The 20949-nt window shown below is 33.5% G+C and overlaps 1 protein-coding gene across 22 annotated transcripts in view; it reads left to right on the top strand.

Annotated features, from left to right (window-relative positions):
* Positions 1 to 20949, top strand: part of RIMS2 (regulating synaptic membrane exocytosis 2) — a 548506-nt gene that overhangs the window by 462370 nt on the left and 65187 nt on the right. For all 22 annotated transcript variants that reach the window (XM_039854030.1, XM_039854006.1, XM_039854009.1 and 19 more), the window contains one exon: positions 2248 to 2489. In XM_039854030.1, the coding sequence (XP_039709964.1) occupies positions 2248 to 2489 (242 nt within the window). The remainder of the gene's footprint in view (positions 1 to 2247; positions 2490 to 20949) is intronic.

The following is a 20949-nucleotide window of genomic DNA, read 5'->3' as shown; positions in this document are numbered from 1 at the left end:
AGTTCCAGTTAGTATTTTACTGTGTCCTGCTTGATTTAGGCCAAGATTTTTTTTTTTTGCCTTTTGTATCCAATCATGAAAATTAAAATACAAAGATCACATAGTACAATAAGCAATATTTTGTGAGTATATCTTTGACTTCCTTGGTAGGTAATAGATTGAGTGGCTTTTTGGTTGTAGAAAATATATGTTTGGAATAAAAATTTCTATATAACAGGAGCACTAAGTTACTGTGACTGCTGGCATATGTTATTTTCGGAGCCTTAGTCTCGATCAAACTTTGACTTTTCTATACTGTGCCATGCCTTCTTTAATGACAGCAGACTGAAATCCTAGGTTGTATTTCTGTGTCTATTTGCTCAGAATCCATGGAACAAGAGATATCTAGAAGAGCAAAGCATTTAATAGTTAAAGGGGAGACCTTATAGATATTCCATTTCAAGATGTTTAATGGATGCTAAAGAGATGATGATGATGCATGATGGTGGTTGACGATAATGGGTAAAATGAAGAGAATAATTTGTGGAGCTCTCATGTGTCTTGCATTCTGCTTGGTGCTTTACTTATGTTTTCTCACTTATTAAATGAGGAAACTAAGTTCTAGAAAGGGAAATAACTCTCTCAAGATCAGTCAGTAAAGCCAAAGAGCGAACCCAGAATTCCTGACTCAATGCAGTCGACTCTCCGTTATATAACAATGGCTATGTGAAAACTATTCGACATTTTAATTTCAAAAATTTCAAATTTAAATTTATAATTACAAATATTTCTATTGGTGCTGTTAAGCAGTTATAATACATGTTGAAGGGCCTTATTTTCCATATTCCCTAATAATAATTATTATAATTTTCATGTATTGAACTTTTACTTTAGACATATTATCTCTGTTTTTAAAAATAAAAAGGTAAAATAAAATATTCTGATTTTCTAAATGAGGAAACTGAGGCTCAGAGTAGAGCAATTAACTCTTCTGAAAGAAGTCAGTTAAGTAGCCACAAAGCTGGGATTCAAGCCCATGTTTGTCTCCAAAACACTTTTATTCTATTGTTGCTTATTGAAGAATAGCAAGATCAATCAAGCTTAAATATGATTAATTTAGGGTTTGTAGAAGTATATACCTTGTTCTTTCTTTTCTCTCCCTCCCACCCTCCCCCTCAGCCTATTTATGCCTCATTTCTCCTTGAAACTAATGTGAAGGATAAAAATAGTACACTTTACTGTATATTTTTTAAAATATCACATTTAGCCTTTCCCCTTTTAAATACTTGGAGAAAATGTACATACATTAATGAAATTAACAAGTGGTCCTAGCCTTTTAGCAGATTATCAGAAGCAAATTAAAGGAGAAACTATGACTTCCCAATACTGAGTCAAAAATTGGCAATATGTAAATAAGTCTTCCTGTTTCTGCAAAGCAGGCTGCTTCCTTCACATTTTTCCAGGTTTATGAGGCCAGCTGCCTCCAGATTCTTCACCCCCTGACATACCTCCTACCACACCCCAGTAATCAGAAAAAACCAAAGTCCTTTTTCTGATTACTACCATTCACAGTGTTAGTCTAGCAGTAGCTCATCCATCAGCCCACGTGCTTCCTTTACTCATTGATTACTTTCTGACCATATTGTGTAGAAAACTGATGATTTTTTTTCAAATAAATGCAAGAGGAAAATCTTTTTTTCTTTATTTTTGGAATATAGACTACATCGATAAATATGAAATTATATAAAGTGAAATAAATCATTTTTAATTCAAAGCTAATGAAAACATCAATCCCTGTGAGAAAATTTAACTGCTATTAGATAAATCTTATTAGGTTTTTCATAAAATAAAAAAACTTATTTTAAAAGGTCACTTTTAGCAATGGATGCTGTAATGGTTTGCCATTTTTTGTAAAAATTTACCACTCGACTAATTTCTTTTTAAAAGCAATAGTAAAGCAAATTGGAGAAAAATGCTTTTGGAAACCTTTTCCTTGTGAATATTTTTTTCCTGTGACCATACAAACTACTGTCTTCTTTGACAGCAGAAATAAAATCATAAGTCTGTTTTTCTATAGTTGAGTTACGGTTGGCCTTGAATAATAAGGCCCATTCAAGACCATGGTATTCGAAATTTTTTAATCCTAAAAATATGTTCCATAAATAAATGACATAACTTAATTATGTTCCAGATGTTTCATCTAAAATACCTTTTCTGTCTTTCCCTTTTTACTCTTGTCTTCACTTTTAACGACCCATCGGCCTACAGTGTCTTTACGTCCAAAATGCAGAGCAGACAAATGGGCGTCTCGGGGAAGAACATGACTAAGAGCACCAGCATCAGCGGGGACATGTGCTCGCTGGAGAAGAACGACGGCAGCCAGTCGGACACTGCAGTGGGCGCCTTGGGCACCAGCGGCAAAAAGCGGCGCTCCAGCATTGGGGCCAAAATGGTAGCTATTGTTGGTCTCTCCCGGAAAAGTCGCAGCGCTTCTCAGCTCAGCCAGACGGGTAGGCATTTTTATGCTACTTTTGACTTCGTATTTGAGTCATGATTAAAATACGTATTCTTTTCTCTCACTCATTTTGTTACAGTAATATGTGGATAATGGCATGTTCCAGAGAGAAAGGGGCACTTTAAGTCAACTTTTCTGAAAACTTTTTAAGTGACTTTGTTTTCCAGTGATAAATGAACCTGCTTTAAAGTTAACCTTGGCCGCTGTTCTTGAAATGTGTTCAGTATCTTTCCTCCTCAGGGAGGGGCTCAGCTGTGGGTCCCCTGACTGCCAGCTGCTGGTCCTTCATAACCGCGCTCTGATCTGTGAGTTATTTGCTTCTCTTTAGGTTCCTCAAGTTGGAACCAGCCAGATTAATTTTCATTCCCCGCAAGGTATGGTGATGAAGATGGCACCTCATATTTTGTGTGAATACTATTTTTATTGCTGACAACCTAACTTCTTTTTCAGTTTGTAAGCAGCATTTACCAGTAGTATCAGTTTTCTCACTACAGTTCTACTTCTTTGTTAAAACTTCAAGCAACGATATTCTCCAGCAGCAGGGATGGAAGAATTTTCTGCTGACAGTGAAGATATTCAAAGCTTTGCTAATTTAAAATTCAGTTGCTAAACCACATCTGCAAAAATAAATTAGATACAACACTCCTACTCAGAAAAACCACTATTAGCAATTAAGAAATTTGTGAGTCAAAGCAATGTCTTTTTTCAAATGGGTGTTGATAATTAAACATTAAATCCCTGGTATCTTGGAAATAATAGCATATCTTCTACTGAACAAACAAAACCATGTAATATGGTGTTTCCTTTACAGCAAATAAATTATAGGCAAGTGGATTAAATCTCGTTTATGTTTGAAAACTAAGGTTCTTGTACACAAAAGTCAAGACTTAAATGTGCAACAAAAAAATATTTAAAGATACATTAATTCCTGGACCTGGCTGATCTTGATTTTACAAACTATAACAGTAATACTGGAATTTGCGCCTTGCATATATAATAATATCATGTCGAAATAGTTATTTGATGGTATTTCTTATAACTTGGTTGTAACTCACTATATTTAATGTGATTATTGTTATAGGAAATTTTGATTTGGTATGTCAAAATGTTATTTTTCATTTTAATATAAAAATAGAAATTTATGAACATAAAGGTCTTATTTAAATGATATTTTAAATTGCTAATATTTATACATAATTAACTCTGTTGTGTTAATACCATAAATGTGGACCTTTTGAAATTGTTTTTTATATTTCTCTGGCAGTTAGAACTTTATTGCACTTTTCTCTTTAAAACTTATAAACTATAAAATTAAAAAAATTAAGAACCTAAAACAGACATTAATAAGACTATAAGTTAGAGAATATGTGTGATATTAAACTAAATAATTAATTTTATTCATTCAGGAGTTTTTTGACAAATATCGAGCACTTACTATGTGCCGCACACATGGAAAACAAAGATGAATAAGGAATCACTTATAAGCTGAGTTGCTTATAATCTAGCAAAAGATAGATACTTAAACAGATTGCTTCAAGTTCATATATCAGTGGTAAAACTAGAATTGCATAGAAAATATACTAGGTGCCCAGAGGAAGGCCATCTGATCCAACCTGGAATTCTAGGAGTGAATAGCTGGAGGTGATGATACCTGATTTAAGACCTGAAAAAAGAGTAATTACTAACCAGGTAAAGGACAGTTTGAATGGTATTCCAAATAGAAAACTTAAAAAAACTATAATGAACAAAGACATGGAGGCATTGTATGTACAGGAATGATAGGCATTTAGGTATGATTTTACCATAAAATGCTGGACTGAATGTGGCCAGAGATGAGGCTGATAGATGAGTAGAGACCAAATCATGGAGAGTCCTGTAGATCATATTAATTTATAGGTTATAGGAAGTTTTAAAGGGTATCAGTAGAGGATTTACATAGTCAGATTCGCATAATATATACTTTTTAGAACTTTTAGGCTGCCATTTGTTTATCTAACAAGTCGTTTTTGAACTTCTACCATATGCCAGGTACTATCCTAAAGAATGCAAGACAAGAGATCCTTCTCTTAGAGCTTATATTCTAGCAGGGCTGCAATAAAGAATTAAATTCAGTCAGCATCTGGTAAAGAGTATTTTAGGACGAATTAGCAATGTAATACAATAATTCAGATAGGAGATAAGAGCCTGAATGGACCTGAATTAAGTCAGTTGTAATAAAGATAGAGAGAGGGTGATAGTTTCAGGGAAAATTTTAAAGAGCAAAATTAGCAGTCAATCATTTGATTTAATGACTCATTAGATAGGGGACAAAGGAGAGAATTCTAAGATGATTTCTATATTTCTGGTTTGTATCACTTGGTGGGTGATCATAGTGCTATTAATGGATATTAGAAGTATAAAAGAAGGGATATTTGGGGGGGAAGAGGAAGCAGGATGAGTCCTGAACCCATGAAGGAGTCCGAGAAGGAACGACCCCGAGGAAAGGACAAAAACTATGAGAAAATACTGTCACAGAAGCTAAGAGTATAGACGAGTTCAAGACGAGAATGGTCAGTATTTCTGAATGAAGTTTCATGTCTTTACAATATTGGCATAAATATCCTATATATCTTCCTTTGATAACATTTTTATTGAAAAAATATATATCTGTGGATCATACACTGAGATTCTGTAACAATATTGATTTGGTTTTTATGTATAAGTAGTTAATAGGTTTTTAATCTTCAAAAACATTATGATGTTGGCGGATTTAAGAATTGTAGTCTTATTCCTTATATCATATCTTGTTCCTCCACTCTGTATATATAGCATAGCAGAAAATAAAGTATTCCTTTTTGTCATCGTTTTCATTAATATTCAGTGACATTATAATGGCTGAGATTTTAATCATTCTTAAAATATGCAATTTTTCTACTTATCTACCTAATAGCTTTGATCTGTTGACTTCATAATATCTCTCAACTCTCTCATATTCTAGTCCGTGTTTACCTGTAGAATAGCAAACAGATTTTTTTGCAATTATTGAACTCCAAAATTTCAATGGGTTTCTAAATTTTATATTACTGTGTATATGAGTATGTATTTAAGTAAGATTTTTATGTTTTCTAAAGAAAAAAATTGCAATTGCAAGCTCCAACAGTATTTAAAACCGAAATCTTCAAATTTACTATTTAAACTGTGATAACATTACCTAAAGTACTGAATTATTTTTATGATGTTGAATCTTGTAGTAGATCCTTTGTTTAGACATAAATACATAAGATATATAAAGTAACTTACCTAAAACCAAGAAATACATTTTTAACTAGCATGTTTGCATTTTCAAATATTTATTTAGTATTCTCCTGATTTTCCTAGACTCTGTGTAGTGATCTACATGTGATTATTACAGATTTATCATTTAATGAATCATGTTTTCAAATTTCTGACACGGTGTTTATTATTGTAAAAATAAATATCATTGCACCAGTATAGATTTTAAACCAGACAAGACTACTTACTTGCCTTCTGAAGAATTGCAAAATTATTCTTGATGATATCATAGTCATTACATGCAAACAAAATTGGCAAGGGAGAAAGTATTTATAAAGTTGTATTGGCCAATATACATGGCAGCTAAGTTATATCTCTTTTCTTCTGCCATGATTTTTTTTTTTTTTGATAGAAACTTTAGTTCTTAGAGAAATTTTAGGTTCAGCAGAGTATAAGAGGCCCTGTTGTTTCACATCCCTATTGATCTTTGGTACTGTCACTTTGGAACTTTCGCTAATCTGAGGAGCATGAAATGGTCTCATACAGTTTAAATTGATATTTCCCATATAATTAAATGAAATTGAGCACCTTTGCATGTACTTATTGGTCATTCGAGTATTCTTTTATGAAATTCTAGTTCAATTCTTTCACATATCCTTCTATTGATTATCTTTCGTTGAACTGTAGGACTTGATTTTATAATCTGGATATGAAAATTTTGATGGTTTTATGTGATGCAAGTATCTTTTCCCAATCTATAATTTGCCTTTGTACTATTTCTGATGTTTCTGAGTGGAAAGAAGTTTTTTTAAATTTTATTTTATTATTAGTATCAAGTATACAATACATTGGTTAGACATACATGTAGTTTATGAAACAGTTCCCCTGATTACTCTATCTTCCCTCTGGCTCTACACACAACCATTACATTACTGCTGACTGCATTCCCTATGCTGTGCTCCCCATCCCTGTGACCATCTATCAACTACTAATTTGTACTTCTTTAACCCTTCGCTGCTTTCTCCCAGGCCTGCACCCGCTTCCCCCCGGCCATCACCAGATTGTCCTTCATATTTGTGAGTCTGTTTTTGATGAGTTTTTTTCTTTTTGTTCCTTAGATTCCACATATAAGTGAAATCATAGGGTATTTATCTTTGTCTGTCATATTTCACTCAGCATAATAACCTCTAGGTCCATCCGTGTCATTGCAAATGGTAGGATTTTATTTTATGGCTGAGTAATATTCCATCGTATGTATGAACCATACTTCTTTATCCAGTCGTCTGTTGATGGGCATTTAGGTTGCTTCCAAATCTTGGCTATTATAAATGGTGCTGCCATGAACATAAGGATGCATAGATCTTTACGGATTATTGTTTTGGTTTTCCACGGATTAATACCCAGAAGTGCAATTGTTGGGTCAAAAGGTAGATCCATTTTTAATTTTTGAGGAACCTCCAAACTGTTTTCCATTTGTACCTATTTGCAATCCCACCAACAGTGTTTGAGAGTTCCCTTTTCTCCACATCCTCGCCAACATTTGTTGTTCTTTGATTTATTGATGACAGCCATTCTAACAATGTGAGGTGATATCTCATTGTGGTTTTAATTTGCATTTCTCTGATGATTAGTGACCTTGAGCATCTTTTCATAGGTCTATTGGCCATCTGTATTTCCTCTTTGGAGAAATATCAGTTCAGGTCTCTGCCCATTTTTTAATTGAATTGTTTGTTTTTTTGTTGTTGAGTTGTATGAGTTCTTCATATATTTTGGATATTGACCCCTTGTCAGATGTGTCATAAGCAAATATCTTCTCCCATTCAGTAGGTGGTCTTTTTGTTTTGTTGATGGTTTCCTTTGCTGTGTAAACCCTTTTTAGTTTGACGTAGTCCCACTTGTTTATTTGTTTGTTTGTTTTCTTATCTGAGGAGATATAGCCAAAAAGAAATTACTAGTAGCAATATCAGAGAGTTTACTGCCTATGTTTTCTTCTACAAGTTTTATGGTTTTGGGGTCTTACATTTAAGTCTTTAATCCATTTTGAGTCTATTCTTGTATGTGGTGCAAGAAGGTGATCCTGTTTCTTTTTTTTCTTTTCTTTTTTTGTATGTATCTGTCCAGTTTTGCCAACACCATTTATTGAAGAGACTCCCTATACGCATTGTATGTTCTTGCTTCCTTTGTCATGTATTAAATGAGCATACAGATATGGATTTATTTCTGGTCTCTCTGTTCTGTTCCATTAATCAATATATCTGTTTTTATACCAGTACCATGCTGTTTTGAGTACTATAGACTTGTAGTATAGTTTGATATCAGGTAATGTGATACCTCCCACCATGCTGTTTTGTATGCTCTTTTTACTGTTAATTGGAAACTCACCTTTCTAAAGATTAGAAACTCACTGTTTCTAAAGATTAAATATGACTTGTGAGGCATAATAGAAAGCATACAGAAAGAATAAGGAGGCTCAGATTATATTGCTTCCTCTGGATTGTGTAAGATATCAACTATGACTTCTTTAAAAACCTACCTAACATTTCTGAGTCACAGAATGTTCATATGACAGATAGAATTAACACCAGCTGTCCCAACATGATTTTTATAAAGATAATATTTTTAAATGTATAAGAAAATGCTTTGAAAACTTAAAAATCACTTTGTAGATGTAACACATCAATGGCTAGTTCAGCCTTACAGGAGAATCAAGAATTCTATTTTAGACATGTTGATTTTGAGATGGCCATTAGACATCTAAGTGTAGTTATTATATTGTTAGTTTGGAAATGAGTCTAGATGTTAGCAGGTCAAGACTAAAGATATTATTTGGGAGTAATCAGCAGGTAGTATTTAACCCATGGCAATGGATTAGATTACTTAGGATAACTTGAATCAAGAAGAAAGCTAAAGACTGTGCCCTGGGATACTTCAACAAAGTATTTAGCAGTCAGGAAGAGAATCCATCAAAGGAGACTTAAGAGAGAGGAGTCCTTTAAAGAAGAAGAATAGAAGAGTATGGTATCTTGGAAACCAAACAAAGAAAATATTTTAAGAAAGATGATCAGCCATGTCAAGTATTTCTGATAAGTCAAGTATGATGAAGACTGAGAATTGACTATTGGATTTGGCAAGAGGGAGGAATTTGGTAAATCTTGACAAACTTTGCAGTGGTGGAGAAATGACTTCTCCATGTTCACCTAGCTCATAAGGGTAAAAGTTGGGACTTTAATCTAGGCAGTATGGATCTGGACACTTCTGTTATACTATTCTATTATGGTCTAGACCAGCACTGCCCAATAGAACTTTTGGCAATGATGGCAGTGTCCTCTGACTGCACTGTCCAAGACAACATGGTGGCACTAGCCATATGCGGCTCTTGAGCACTTGAGATGTGGCTAGTGTGACTAGGTAACTGAGTTTTTGTTTTTTACATTTTTAACTAAATTAACTTAAATTTAAATAGGCAAATAAGACTAGTGACTACTGTGTTGGATGGTACAGATAAAAGTAACTTTCTAGGATTTTGACTTAAAAAAGTAAATACAGAAAAAAGACTGTAGTTTGGAAGAGATGGAGTAAAAAGAAGAGTTTTGTGTTTTTCGTGTGAGAGGGGATACTTGGGAAACACTGAATAGGTGAAAGAGCTTTGGATCCAGAGCTGCAGTGGAAATCAGGTGTTATGACCTGGGCTCTTTTCACCTTGTAATAATTTCTAAGTTCACAAAAAACTTTACATTTAGTCTAATTATAACATCTAGTAACTGTAATCATTTATTTTTTATTTATCTATCTACTGGCTAAACTCTTATTTTATATATACTTTTAGTTTCTGATATAGTTTCAGATATAGTGATCATCAATAAAAGGCCCATGTACTCCTTGGGGTGCATGATTAAATTCTCTGAGGAATAGAAAGAAAATGGTAAACTTATTTTTATTTTTTAATTTAAAAGACAAAAAGAATATTAAGCATTACTAATATTTAATATATAGCTTCTCTGTGGTGTTCTCAGCTTTACCAAGGATGTCAAATGTTGGTTCATTTGGTTTGGATGTCATGTCTTTCATTGCCTTTCTCAGATGTTAGCTTAATTAACCATCAGAAAATGGTCAAGGGTCTTAAAAAGATTCCTGCAATGAACTGTCGATTCAGTGTAATACTAATATTGCAGTTACACAAAAAAGGTAGACCTGAAACTTCTGCTTCTGTCTTCATCAGCCATTGATGAAGTAGGTACAGTGGCCCTCTAAGATCTGACAAGAAGCTCACCAAAAGCTTCAGTTATCAGGAAGATCAGTATGATAAAGATTTATATCCACTACCACATCCACCATGATTACTCTGCATTTATACTTTATATGGTCTGTAATATGTCTTTGTGAAGTTTCTTTTTCAACTATGATACCATTAAAACTAAGAATGAGAAAACTGAATTTGGAAGCAGACCTTTAAATTGCTCTACGTATTAGCTAGCATAATGCCAGATGCTGTAATATAGAATCCTTGAAAAGTTAATATAAAATGTTTATTTATTGAGCAAATGTCAATCCAGTGCAGTTATTCCCATTTGAACGGGTGGCCTTCCTTGTGGTCATTCAGGATTTGAGGCTCTATTCATCTGTGGCCTTGGAGCCCTCCCTATTCAGCCAGCACATGGGAAGTTTTTATGAGCAAGTGGAAACAGTAAAGCCACCTCTTGTATTTCATTGATTGCAACTCAGTTGCAAGGCCGATACTGGAAAATAAGAAGTTGGGAAATATAGTCTAGGGAGTGCTCAGGAAAAAGAGGAAACAGGTTTAGTAAGAAAACCCATATTTTTGAAAATTTTACTGCATGTCACTTCAAACATTTTTCTTGAGACTTTAAAGTCTTTCCATTAGAAATAAAGTTTTTGCAAATATTTATTGCATTTTAGTCTTTAAAAATGTTTTATATATTTTATGTATTATAAAAGTATAGTAGGATGTATGTGTCATTTATAAATAATACTTTACTGAAATGGAGGGGAGGTGATATTTTAAAAGACTTAAAACAATTGGCCTAGTATGTAATTCTATAAGGCTTAAAACCACTTTTCTAGTATATAATAGTTGTAAGTGAATATTTATTGAATTTACAGGCCAGTTAACAGAGAACTTTGTAATAATGAAGAATAATTGAAATGTTAAATAGTAATATTGTCTTTTCATGTTATTAGAAATCTCAGACTAACACTACAGGATATATACCATATTTTACAAAACTGTGCCTTTAACTCTAAATTTAGGCATATTTCTCATTTTTGATATTATGGTATGATTATCATCCATTATTAATTTTAATACTATCAGCTATTATTAATATAAGTATTACTAGTCATGCCACCACTTGTCATTTGCTAATAAGTTCATGTGATTCAAATATTATAGGTGAGAAAAACAAAATATTTCTTGTACGTAAAAGCTGTTAACATATTATGAATTAAAGTACTTCTATAGCAAGCTAGGATCAGCAAGTAGCTAAGAAAGATAGCAGTTTTGTTAATGGAAATTAACTTAGCATTTCTTGAATTTTAATTGAATTTTATATCATTTGTTCTTTAAAGAAACCTTATTTTTTATTTTTTTAATTGTAGTAAAACATATAAAATGTAAAACTTAACCACCTTAACCATTCTTAAGTATACAGTTTATTGGCATTCAACACCTGCACATTATGTGCAACCGTCACCATCCATCTTCAGAACTCTTTCCATCTTGCAAACTGAAACTTTGCATCCATTAAACAGCAACTCTTCACTTGCCTTTTCCTTCCACTTCTGGCAACCACCGTTCTATTTTCTGTCTCTGAATGCGACTACTCCAGGTACCTGATATAAGTGAAATTGTATAGTATCTGTCCTTTGTGACTGCATTATTTCACGTATCATAATGTCCTTAAGGTGCATACATGTTGGAGCATGTGTCAGAATTTCTTTCCTTTTTAAGGTTGATTAATATCCCATTGTATGCATATAGCACATTTCGTTTATCCATTTATCCGTCATTGGACATTCGAGTCGCTTCCACTTTTTACCAACTGTGAATAAGGTTGCTGTGAACATGAGTGTACAAATATCTCTTCAAGACTTTGCTTTCAATTCTTTTAGGCATTATACTCACGGTGGAATTGCTGGATCATATGGTAGTTCCATTTTTAATTTTCTGAGGACCTGCCACACTGTTTTCCACAGTAGCTGTACCATATTACACTCTCACCAACAGTATACAAGGGTTTCTATTTCTCCACATCCTTGCCAACACTTGTTATTTTTTATAATAGTCATCCTAAATGTATGAGGTGATATTTCATTGTAGTTTAGATTTGCATGTCCTTAATGACTAGTGATATTGAGCCTCTTTTTATGTGTTTATTGTATATCTTCTTTGGGTAAATGTCTATTCAAGTCTTTTGCCCATTTTCTAATTGGATTGTTATGGTAGAAAAACATAAGCCTGTTTTTCAGATTCTTAAGGGTCTTCTGTGTATTAATAACATGTATTATTACTTAGTTGTATTTGTCCGAATACGATTAGTCTATAAAGTTATTGAAGGGAGGAACTGTATCTCATTCATTTTAATCTCTCTAGTATCTAAAATAATAGTTGATATCTACTAAATACACAACATTTGTTAGAAAGAATGAACAATTTAATTCAATTCACCTTTGTTATAGACAAGAAAACTTTGTTCCTCAATATGATAAATTGGTACACTGAAGTTCTAAAATCTATAAATGATCATATAAACATATGTCAAATGTTTCTTCTATCTCATATTTTAGTGTTTTGTTATTATTTATAGGAAGAATAATAGAACCCTTAAAGCTGTTGTTAAGGAACTCTTCATTTACATCTACACATGCAAATTATCTTGCATTATCCCTTCCCAGACATAAATATTACATTCATTCAAAGTATTAAAAATTTGCTAATGAATTCTTATGAGATTTTAATCATTTCCCTAAAGCATAAACATTACCATGCATTTTTTCATAGTAAACACTTCAGGAAGGCATTTTGGTAGGTGTTATGGAAGACAAAACTTGACAAAACATAGTCTTTGCTCTCTTATAGCTTTTATGCTCAAGAATAATAAAATCTACTAGAAGAAATTATTTGCAGGATTAAGTAAATATAAACCAAGGCGGAACATGATAAGGACAAGGAAGAGGTACAAAGAATATTCTGTAAGTGTAGCAGAATGGCAAAAACAGATTTTAGCATTCCCGAGTTCGGATCCCAGCTCCTCTACATGGACAAGTCACTTAACCTCTCTAACCTCCATCTCCTCAGCTGTAAAAACAATGGAATTTATCTCCCTACCTCATTAGGATATTATGAGCACTTTTAAAAACACTTAAAATGTTGTCCAACATATACTACATTCCTAATAAATGGCAGCTGTTATTGTTAATATTATTAACGTTAGTTTAGCTGTTATTATGTTATCATTAGTGTAGTAGTAGAAATGGTCACTTTCAACACTGATGCCAGTTGATCTGAGCCTTGAAATGTAGATAATGTTTAAACTGTAATGATACCTTGGCTTGGACATTTTAGACAGCAATATTAGATCCAGAGATACAGAAATGCAGTTTAAGTATGAACAGAGCAGAGAGTACTTGACACTTAGTGGGAAATGAGACTGGCAATAGAGTTCGGGGCCAGATGGAAAATAACTTAATGTCAGACCAAAGAGTTAGAGCCATGGAATTGGCAGTGGGGAGCTTTTGCAGGATGTGGAACAGGGTCATGACCATCAGAGTTAGAAAGATTTTGTCGATGAGGAAGTCTAGTGATCAAGAGTAAGAGACAATTTTATTAGTTTAGAGCAGAGATGATGAGGGCCTGATCAATGGATATTAGTTTTCTGTTGCTGCCAAAGCAAATTCCCATAAACTTAGCAACTTAAAACAATGCAAATTCACCATTCTGCCAGAAGTCTGAGTGAGTTTAGCTGGTTTCTCTGCTCTGGGTCTCACAAGACCAAAAATCAAAGTGTCATTAGGTGGGACTTTTATCTGAAGGCTCAAAGGAAGACTTCATTTCCAGCTTCATTCAGGTTGTTGGCAGAGTTCAGCTCCTTGCCGTTGTAGGACTGGGGTCCTGTTCCCTTAGACTCATGGCCCCCTTCACCTTCAAGCACATTGAATATTTCTTGTGCTTCTAGTCTCCCTGAGTACTCATTCTGCACATTTCTTCTGCTCTCCAGTTCAAGAGAGTTTTCTGCTTTTAAAGGCTCATGTAATTAAATTGGGACTACTGAGATGATCCAGGATAATCTCCCTGTTTTAAGGTCCTTAACCTTAATGATGTCGGCAAAGTGCCTTTTACCATGAAATGTAACATTTTCAGATTCTAGAAAATAAGGCATGGTCATCTTTGGGAACCATTCTGCCTACCATATGGTAATAATGGAAGGAGATGGAAAAGTGAAGAGAATCAAGAAATACTGTAGATATGTTTTATAAAAATTATTATTTACATCCTTTATGCCTCCTGGGAGTCAATGCAAAGTAGAAATAAAAGTTAATCTTCACAATTTATACTATCTGACCAGAGAGTACATACCAGTTATTAAGATATAAGCTTTTTTCCTAGTATAATATTTAGAAAAGAATTTATTCGTCATTAAAAAAAAAATTAGCAATAGCAAGAACTTGTTCATTTTAATTTTCATAACTTTATGTATATGCATTAGCATTCCCATTTAGCATATCAGAAAACTGAGACTCAGAAGTTTCATGGTGGACAGGTATACTCCAAAGCTGGTACCCTTTCCATGACCTCACTGTTGCTAGAATTAGCTCTTTTTATAATTAGTTCTTTTCATCTCATTAGGGGAAAAATACTTTCTCGTCAAAATAAAAATTTCTCAGGGAACTACTTTAATTTAATAAAGGTTTTATTTATTTTTATTAGACATAATTTTAAGATATAAATAGCCAAAGGCATTGTATATGCTAGTAATCACTAAAGGCCTAATAACTGTAAATCACTAAGCCTTAAAGAGTTTAATTGTAAGCTGAGAAGTACATTCTAAGGAAAAGTCTTTTAATTTCATTAAAGTAAGTGCTTTAAGGTTTTTGAGCATCAGCGTATAAAAAGAAATGCAATTTTAAGATAAAAGACATTTTTAATGAAATTCCCATACACTCTGAATAGAGATATCGAGGTACTAGATGCTTTTTATTCCATTGAGTCCTGTTCCTGCTGCCCACTGGGAGGATTTCCAAAGAGGCAGTAGCAGATATTTGCTGAAAATTTAATAAAGTCCTAGCTAGGCAGTATAAAATTCTAATAAGTAATGATAGCTCATTCTTCCAACATATGAAAAATGAGAAGGCTCATGGTTCCCTTGAGCTTTTAAAGCTATTTAGTATCTAAGACTTTGTAAAACTAAAATCACTAAGACAGAACCCATCTTTCCTCTCTGATGCTGCTCTAAGCAGACAAATCCTTCTAACTTTTTAATATAAGATGGAGTTATTTTAACTGATATTCTTTTTCACTACCTTATAAGATCTTAATATAACATTATATTGTTATTCAGTAAATATTTATTGAATTTCTACTCTGTGATGGACACCAAAGTAAGTATTAACTGGAATCTTCTTAATATGGTATTTGTTCTAGTCATAGAAAAACAGGCTTCAATAAATAAACTAATAATGAGTCAAAATTACAAAGCTCACCTCGATAGAAAAGTACCAAGTGGCATGAAAGTGTATCACAGGAGATACTGATGTGATCTGGCTCCTTTTTATCCACCTGGCTCTTGTTGGATATTTTGCACATAGTAGGGTTTCAACAAATGTATGTTGAATGGTATTAAATGTTACGTGTTGTGTATAGTGCTTTTCTGTCTTTGTGTTTGGTTTGGCGATCTCTGTATTTATGAATATGTTGAAAACTAATCACCCTGTGAGGTCAGTGTGTGTTTTCTGTTAAAAACCATTGAAAGCCAAATGACTCTTTGAAAAGAGATTTAAATTCAACTGTGAAAGATCTGAATTTATATACTGTGTGTATACTAGGGAGAGGGGCAATAGGTTCTAGTTCAACCTAGACAATGCTTGAAGTTGAAATTGTGGAAAAGTGAATCTGGTGTACTTCTCGTGGGCATTAAAGTTCAGCACTGACATAGGAATGTAATTTCTGTAGCTTTTAGTCCAAAGAGTGATTTTGTTTTAGTTTTTGTTTTTGTTCTGGTGTGTGAGGAATTTATTGCTTTTAACTTGAAGCTTCATGATTGCTTAGAAAATGAGCAAGACAAGAGCTAATAGAGAAGTATGAAATGAGGTAGGGAAATACTCTAATTAGAGCTGTCTGTGTCAAAGGGAAGATCGATGACCAAAGGTTTCTGACTTGCTATCATGCAGACTGAGTTCTTCGTTTAACCAGTCAGTTGTAAAATTATCTTACTGGAAATGACAATTGTACTGCAATGTGTTAAAATAGATCTCTTTTTAAAAATACAAAGATTATTTAAGAATCTGTGTTCATTTGACTTACTTCATTTGGAAAGTTTTTCCCCAAAAAATAAGGGCCATAAAAATTGCTTTACACAAATGAAAATACCAGTGTTTTAAAAACAAAATAGTAAATGTAATGAACAATGAGAAAGATGGCATACCATGTACCTAAATACATATGTTTGAAAGTCCATTTCTAACTGAAATGGAAAACTAAAGTTTATTTCTTCCTCAGTGAAGTGTAATATTTCTTTCTTCCAAATCATACAGCACAGTGTACAGTTTTAAAGCTACACAGCCTCCTTTTTTTGAATCATGTTCTAGAATTTAATCCCACTTACAATAAAATTTTTGTTTGTTTTATATCTTATAGTGACGAAGACCAGGTGGTTCGCATTCTGTGTTTATTTGAATAATATTTCATATGTTTAGATATGAATTACCCTTATTATTGTGAATTATATAATCTCAACTTTAATAAAATTCCCTCACAGATTTTGCATACTGTGTTATTCCTCTTTTTAACCCTCTCAATCACATTTAGTATTCCCTAAATATGTATTTATTTTGCATTTAATGTGTAGGAACTTAAACAGGAAAAATTATAAAGATATTTATATTTTTCTGGCTTTTTCATAGAATATTTGTCTGTGTGCTTCATTTTGAATAAGAGAACTGTGTAAGTTCATTTAGTTTTAATCTGCTTTATCTTCTTGGTCTTCTATGTTTGCTCAGTCATTCCTTATCTCTTCTTAATGTAATTTTCTTTTTGTTCTTAAAAGAGTCTTCATTAAGTTTCATTCTGTTTCCAATAAGACATTTTAATATACTAAGCTCAGTTAAAGTTCCATGGTATTTGAATATTGCTTAAAATTCTAACTAGACTATCAAACTAGCACTTAACAGTTTGATTTTTTTAAAAGCATTATAAATTTAAAATATTCGATCAATATGATTAACTGTGTTTCTAATAAAGAAAGAGTGTGGTGGAGGTACTATAGACTATTAAAATTATACAAATTATACAAAAATTATACAAATCACAGACACATCTCAAAAAGCTTAAAATCTATTAGGGAAGATATGTTAGGTATCATTTCAATTATACAAAATACTGTAAGATTTCAGAAAAATCACTTCTGACTGGAGTGAGATTTTAGATGGCTTCTTGGAAGGTTTATTATTTGATCCAGACTTTGAAGATTAAGTAGCATTTCAATGAAATGATATAGGAGTGCAGCGAACCATAGTAGTTTATGGTAAGCTCAGAAAAACATAGAATGTATATCAGAGAAAGATCAGTGATTTAATTTGGCTAAAGTATCGGTTTTCAAACTTTTTTCGAAGCAGTTGGAGCCCTTTGAGTATTTGGTAGAGTCAGACAGAACAAATCCGTAAGGGTGTTCAGAGGGGGTGGGAGTATGGCATACTCAAGGAACTAAACTATGTTCAGTGTGCCTGAAGCGTAGAGATAGAGTTGAGATTACAGGACTGGAGAGTCGAGCTGAGAACAGATCCTAGGATATCTTCAAAGTCGTGTTTAGGAAATTAAATTTTATCCTAAACCTTTTGATAAGTTTGACAAAGAGAAAAAGACTAGAGGCAGGGAGAAGCTTCTGGAGAGCTTTGCAGTAACATTTCAAGAGTAGCGACCTGGACCACCAACCAGGTAGTAATTGGGAGGGAGAGACATGAATGGATTTGATAGAGAGAATCTAAGGGGCTAGGGGGTAGATGAGAGGTAAGGGAGAGAGAAGAATCATAGCTGATTTCTGAAAGTCTGACTCGGGCAACTGGGTAGACAAGTGTTTTTGAGATAGGAGAACCAGACAAAAAGCAGTGAGAACCATAAGGTTACTTTGATAAATACAGATATGTACTAGTACTTACTCTGTGCCAGGCACTGTGCTAAGTACTTCATATGCACTGTCTTTAATGTATTATCAGTCATCTTTAGTGCATTACCTAATTTAATTATCAACAAATATTAGCTTTTAAGATGTGAAGACCAGATCATCAGGGCTTAAGGAGCAAATAGGTGGTAGAAATTGGAGGCACCGGCTATAGAGAAGCAAAGAAGAAAAGGCCGTAGGGCAGGGGCTGGCAGACTATGGACCGTGGGCCAAACTTGACCATGCTGCCTTTTTTTTTTTTTTTTGGTAAATAATTTTTTATTTGATGAAGTTTTATTGGAACACAACCAAACTTGTTTGTTTATGTATTGTTACTTTTGTGCTACAGTGACTCAGCTAAGTGGTTGCCACAGGAAATCATCTGACCCTAAAAGCTTAAAATATTTACCATCTGGCCCTTTACAGAAAATGTTTGCCAAGCCCTATTCTAGTTTGATGCAGGTGGCGATCCAACCACACATTTACCCTCCAATGAGAAAAATCTTTTTGTATGTCTAGACATAAATGGAAGGGAGTAATTGAAGATATAAGAGAGGAAATGACTAAGTATGGAAATGGACTCCTAAACATTTTATTGGATAATTTTTAAATCTCAAAATATAAGACTTAAGTCCAGCCAGCCTTCCTGTCTGATCTTCAGTTCTTTCCAGACTCTGCAAGTTCTCTACTCTAGCTAAACTGATCACATCAAGATTATCCAGTCAAGAAGCTTCGTAACATTGTTGTGAGAATGTGAGGTTTTTCTATTAAAATCTCCTTGAAATTTTATGTGTCCATACATTTGCTGTCTAGCATATTTATTGTACTCTCAGCCTAATATGACAACTGTCCCGTTTACTACCTCTGCTTGAGGTTCACTGTTCAGTTTCTAGTCTTCTTGTTTTGTTTTTTTATTAATATAGCATAAGTGTTTAAGATTGTAAAACAAGTATAATGAGCTTAATACTCATACGCTAAAAGAAAATTTCTTCGTAATCAGTGTTCATTATCATTGCTTCACTTTATCCAGATGTTTTTGGAAGACTCTTACTCTGTAACCTAGAATTAGTCTTTCTGGATTTTGGCAGACTTTGAGAAAAGTGACAATATCATGACAGATCATGCTTCTTCCAAATATGTGCATTTTTAGAAGTGCTATTCTTTTGGATAATTGTAAGTTAGCACTGACTGCTATTATTTATTTTAATGAACATCAGATTCATTAGGAAGTAATATTCAATGTTTTTTTATTATCGATTTGGTCATGAGAATCTCTATAATGTTATGAAACAAATCTGTTTTATACAGAACAAAAAAGTACAAACTATTGCTTTCTTAAAATCTTTACTCCATAACATTTCTGATTTTTAAAAATTGAATCTGATTCTAGGACTTAGATTTTCATGGTCTAGAGACAAATGGTAACATTTTTGCTATTATTAAAAAAGTTTGGGAAAAAGAAATAAAATAAGTGAAACTTAAACCAGGCCATTGGTCTAGTTGATGATAGGTTTTCTGAAATCTTTTTTGTGGGGATGAAGGTTCAAACGGCAAGTTGAAAGGCTTAAAAGGCACATAAAGCTTTTTAAAAAATTCACAAATAGTGCTAGTACATTATCTTTTTGATATCTGTTTATTTACTGTCATATTCTTTGAGGAAAAAGTGTTTTATCTTTTTAGCTGAATGAAACAGACACAGGCAGTGCAGCAGGAGGATAATGGACATTTGCTGGAGTGCCAGCTGTCTTTTACTTTACTAACTTTTTTAATCACCATATTTGCTCTTTAAAGTAGGGATTCTGATCTCTACTTTTTATTTCTTAGATGAGGAAACTGAAAGAAGCAAGGATGATGTGGGGAGGAGGGTGGGGAGAAAACAGTAAATGCTCTAAGCAAGTCCTACTCAAAATTATGAACCAGAGGAATTTTCTCAGGTCGTCCCCACTTTCTGTTGTTTTTTTTTGAATGGGCTCCCTTCCTTTTTATAGATGATCCTCTTTAAGGATTTTCAGATTCTTTCATCCCTTTCTTTTCTCAGGAAATAATCGACTACCTCATTCCCATTAAGATGTAGACTAGTAGGAAATGCTTAAATACCCTCTACAAGTATTTGTATTTTCAGAACTGGAAAGTCTTAGGCCGAAAAAAGGAAAGCTGTAAAGGTGAGATTCCCATCAGCAGAGAGCAAAGTTTAGAGAGGCAAAGGGTCTTCTATCTCCAGAATTATCCCCATGATGATTCTATTATAATCTCCTTTTCTTTCCATACCCAAGTGCATTTTTGAAGAGAGAGCATTTTTGTTAAGCCAAAAGATTTGTTAACCTGCTAAAATATCATTGTTTTAGCAAAATGACTTTTCGGTACTAAGTTGTAGTAACACAGAAACTTCTGTATTCATATTATTGGAAATTGAATCCCCCAAAACTCCTTGAAACAATTATTTACAAAGATGGATTTTGAAGAGCAGAGATACCAGGAGAAAAAAACAGAACAGTATAAACCATTATTACTCACATAAATCTTTCACACTTTAGAGAAGCTCTTTCTGTAAAAGCTGACGCAGTACCAACATTCGAAGCATCACTCAGCAGGCCCAGTAGTTTATAGATCTGTGGCATGATTTCTAGGAGTGGCCAGTCACTGATGTATATTCTCTCCTTTGTTCTTTTCAACAAAGAGCAAAAGAACTGATCCAAGCTGCATGCTCCTTATACCCAGGACAGGCATAAAATCTATTCCAAAACTAGTCCGGCTTCTTAGGATGGCAAATCCATTCTCTCTCTTTCTCCTCTTGCCTCTCTCTCTACACACACA

This window comes from Pteropus medius, unplaced genomic scaffold (genome assembly GCF_902729225.1).
Source record: "Pteropus medius unplaced genomic scaffold, Ma_sr-lr_union100, whole genome shotgun sequence".
In the NCBI taxonomy this organism is placed as follows: Eukaryota; Metazoa; Chordata; class Mammalia; order Chiroptera; family Pteropodidae; genus Pteropus; species Pteropus medius.
The sequence above is the reverse complement of the archived record's forward strand: the minus strand, read 5'-3'. Positions and strand labels throughout refer to the sequence as shown.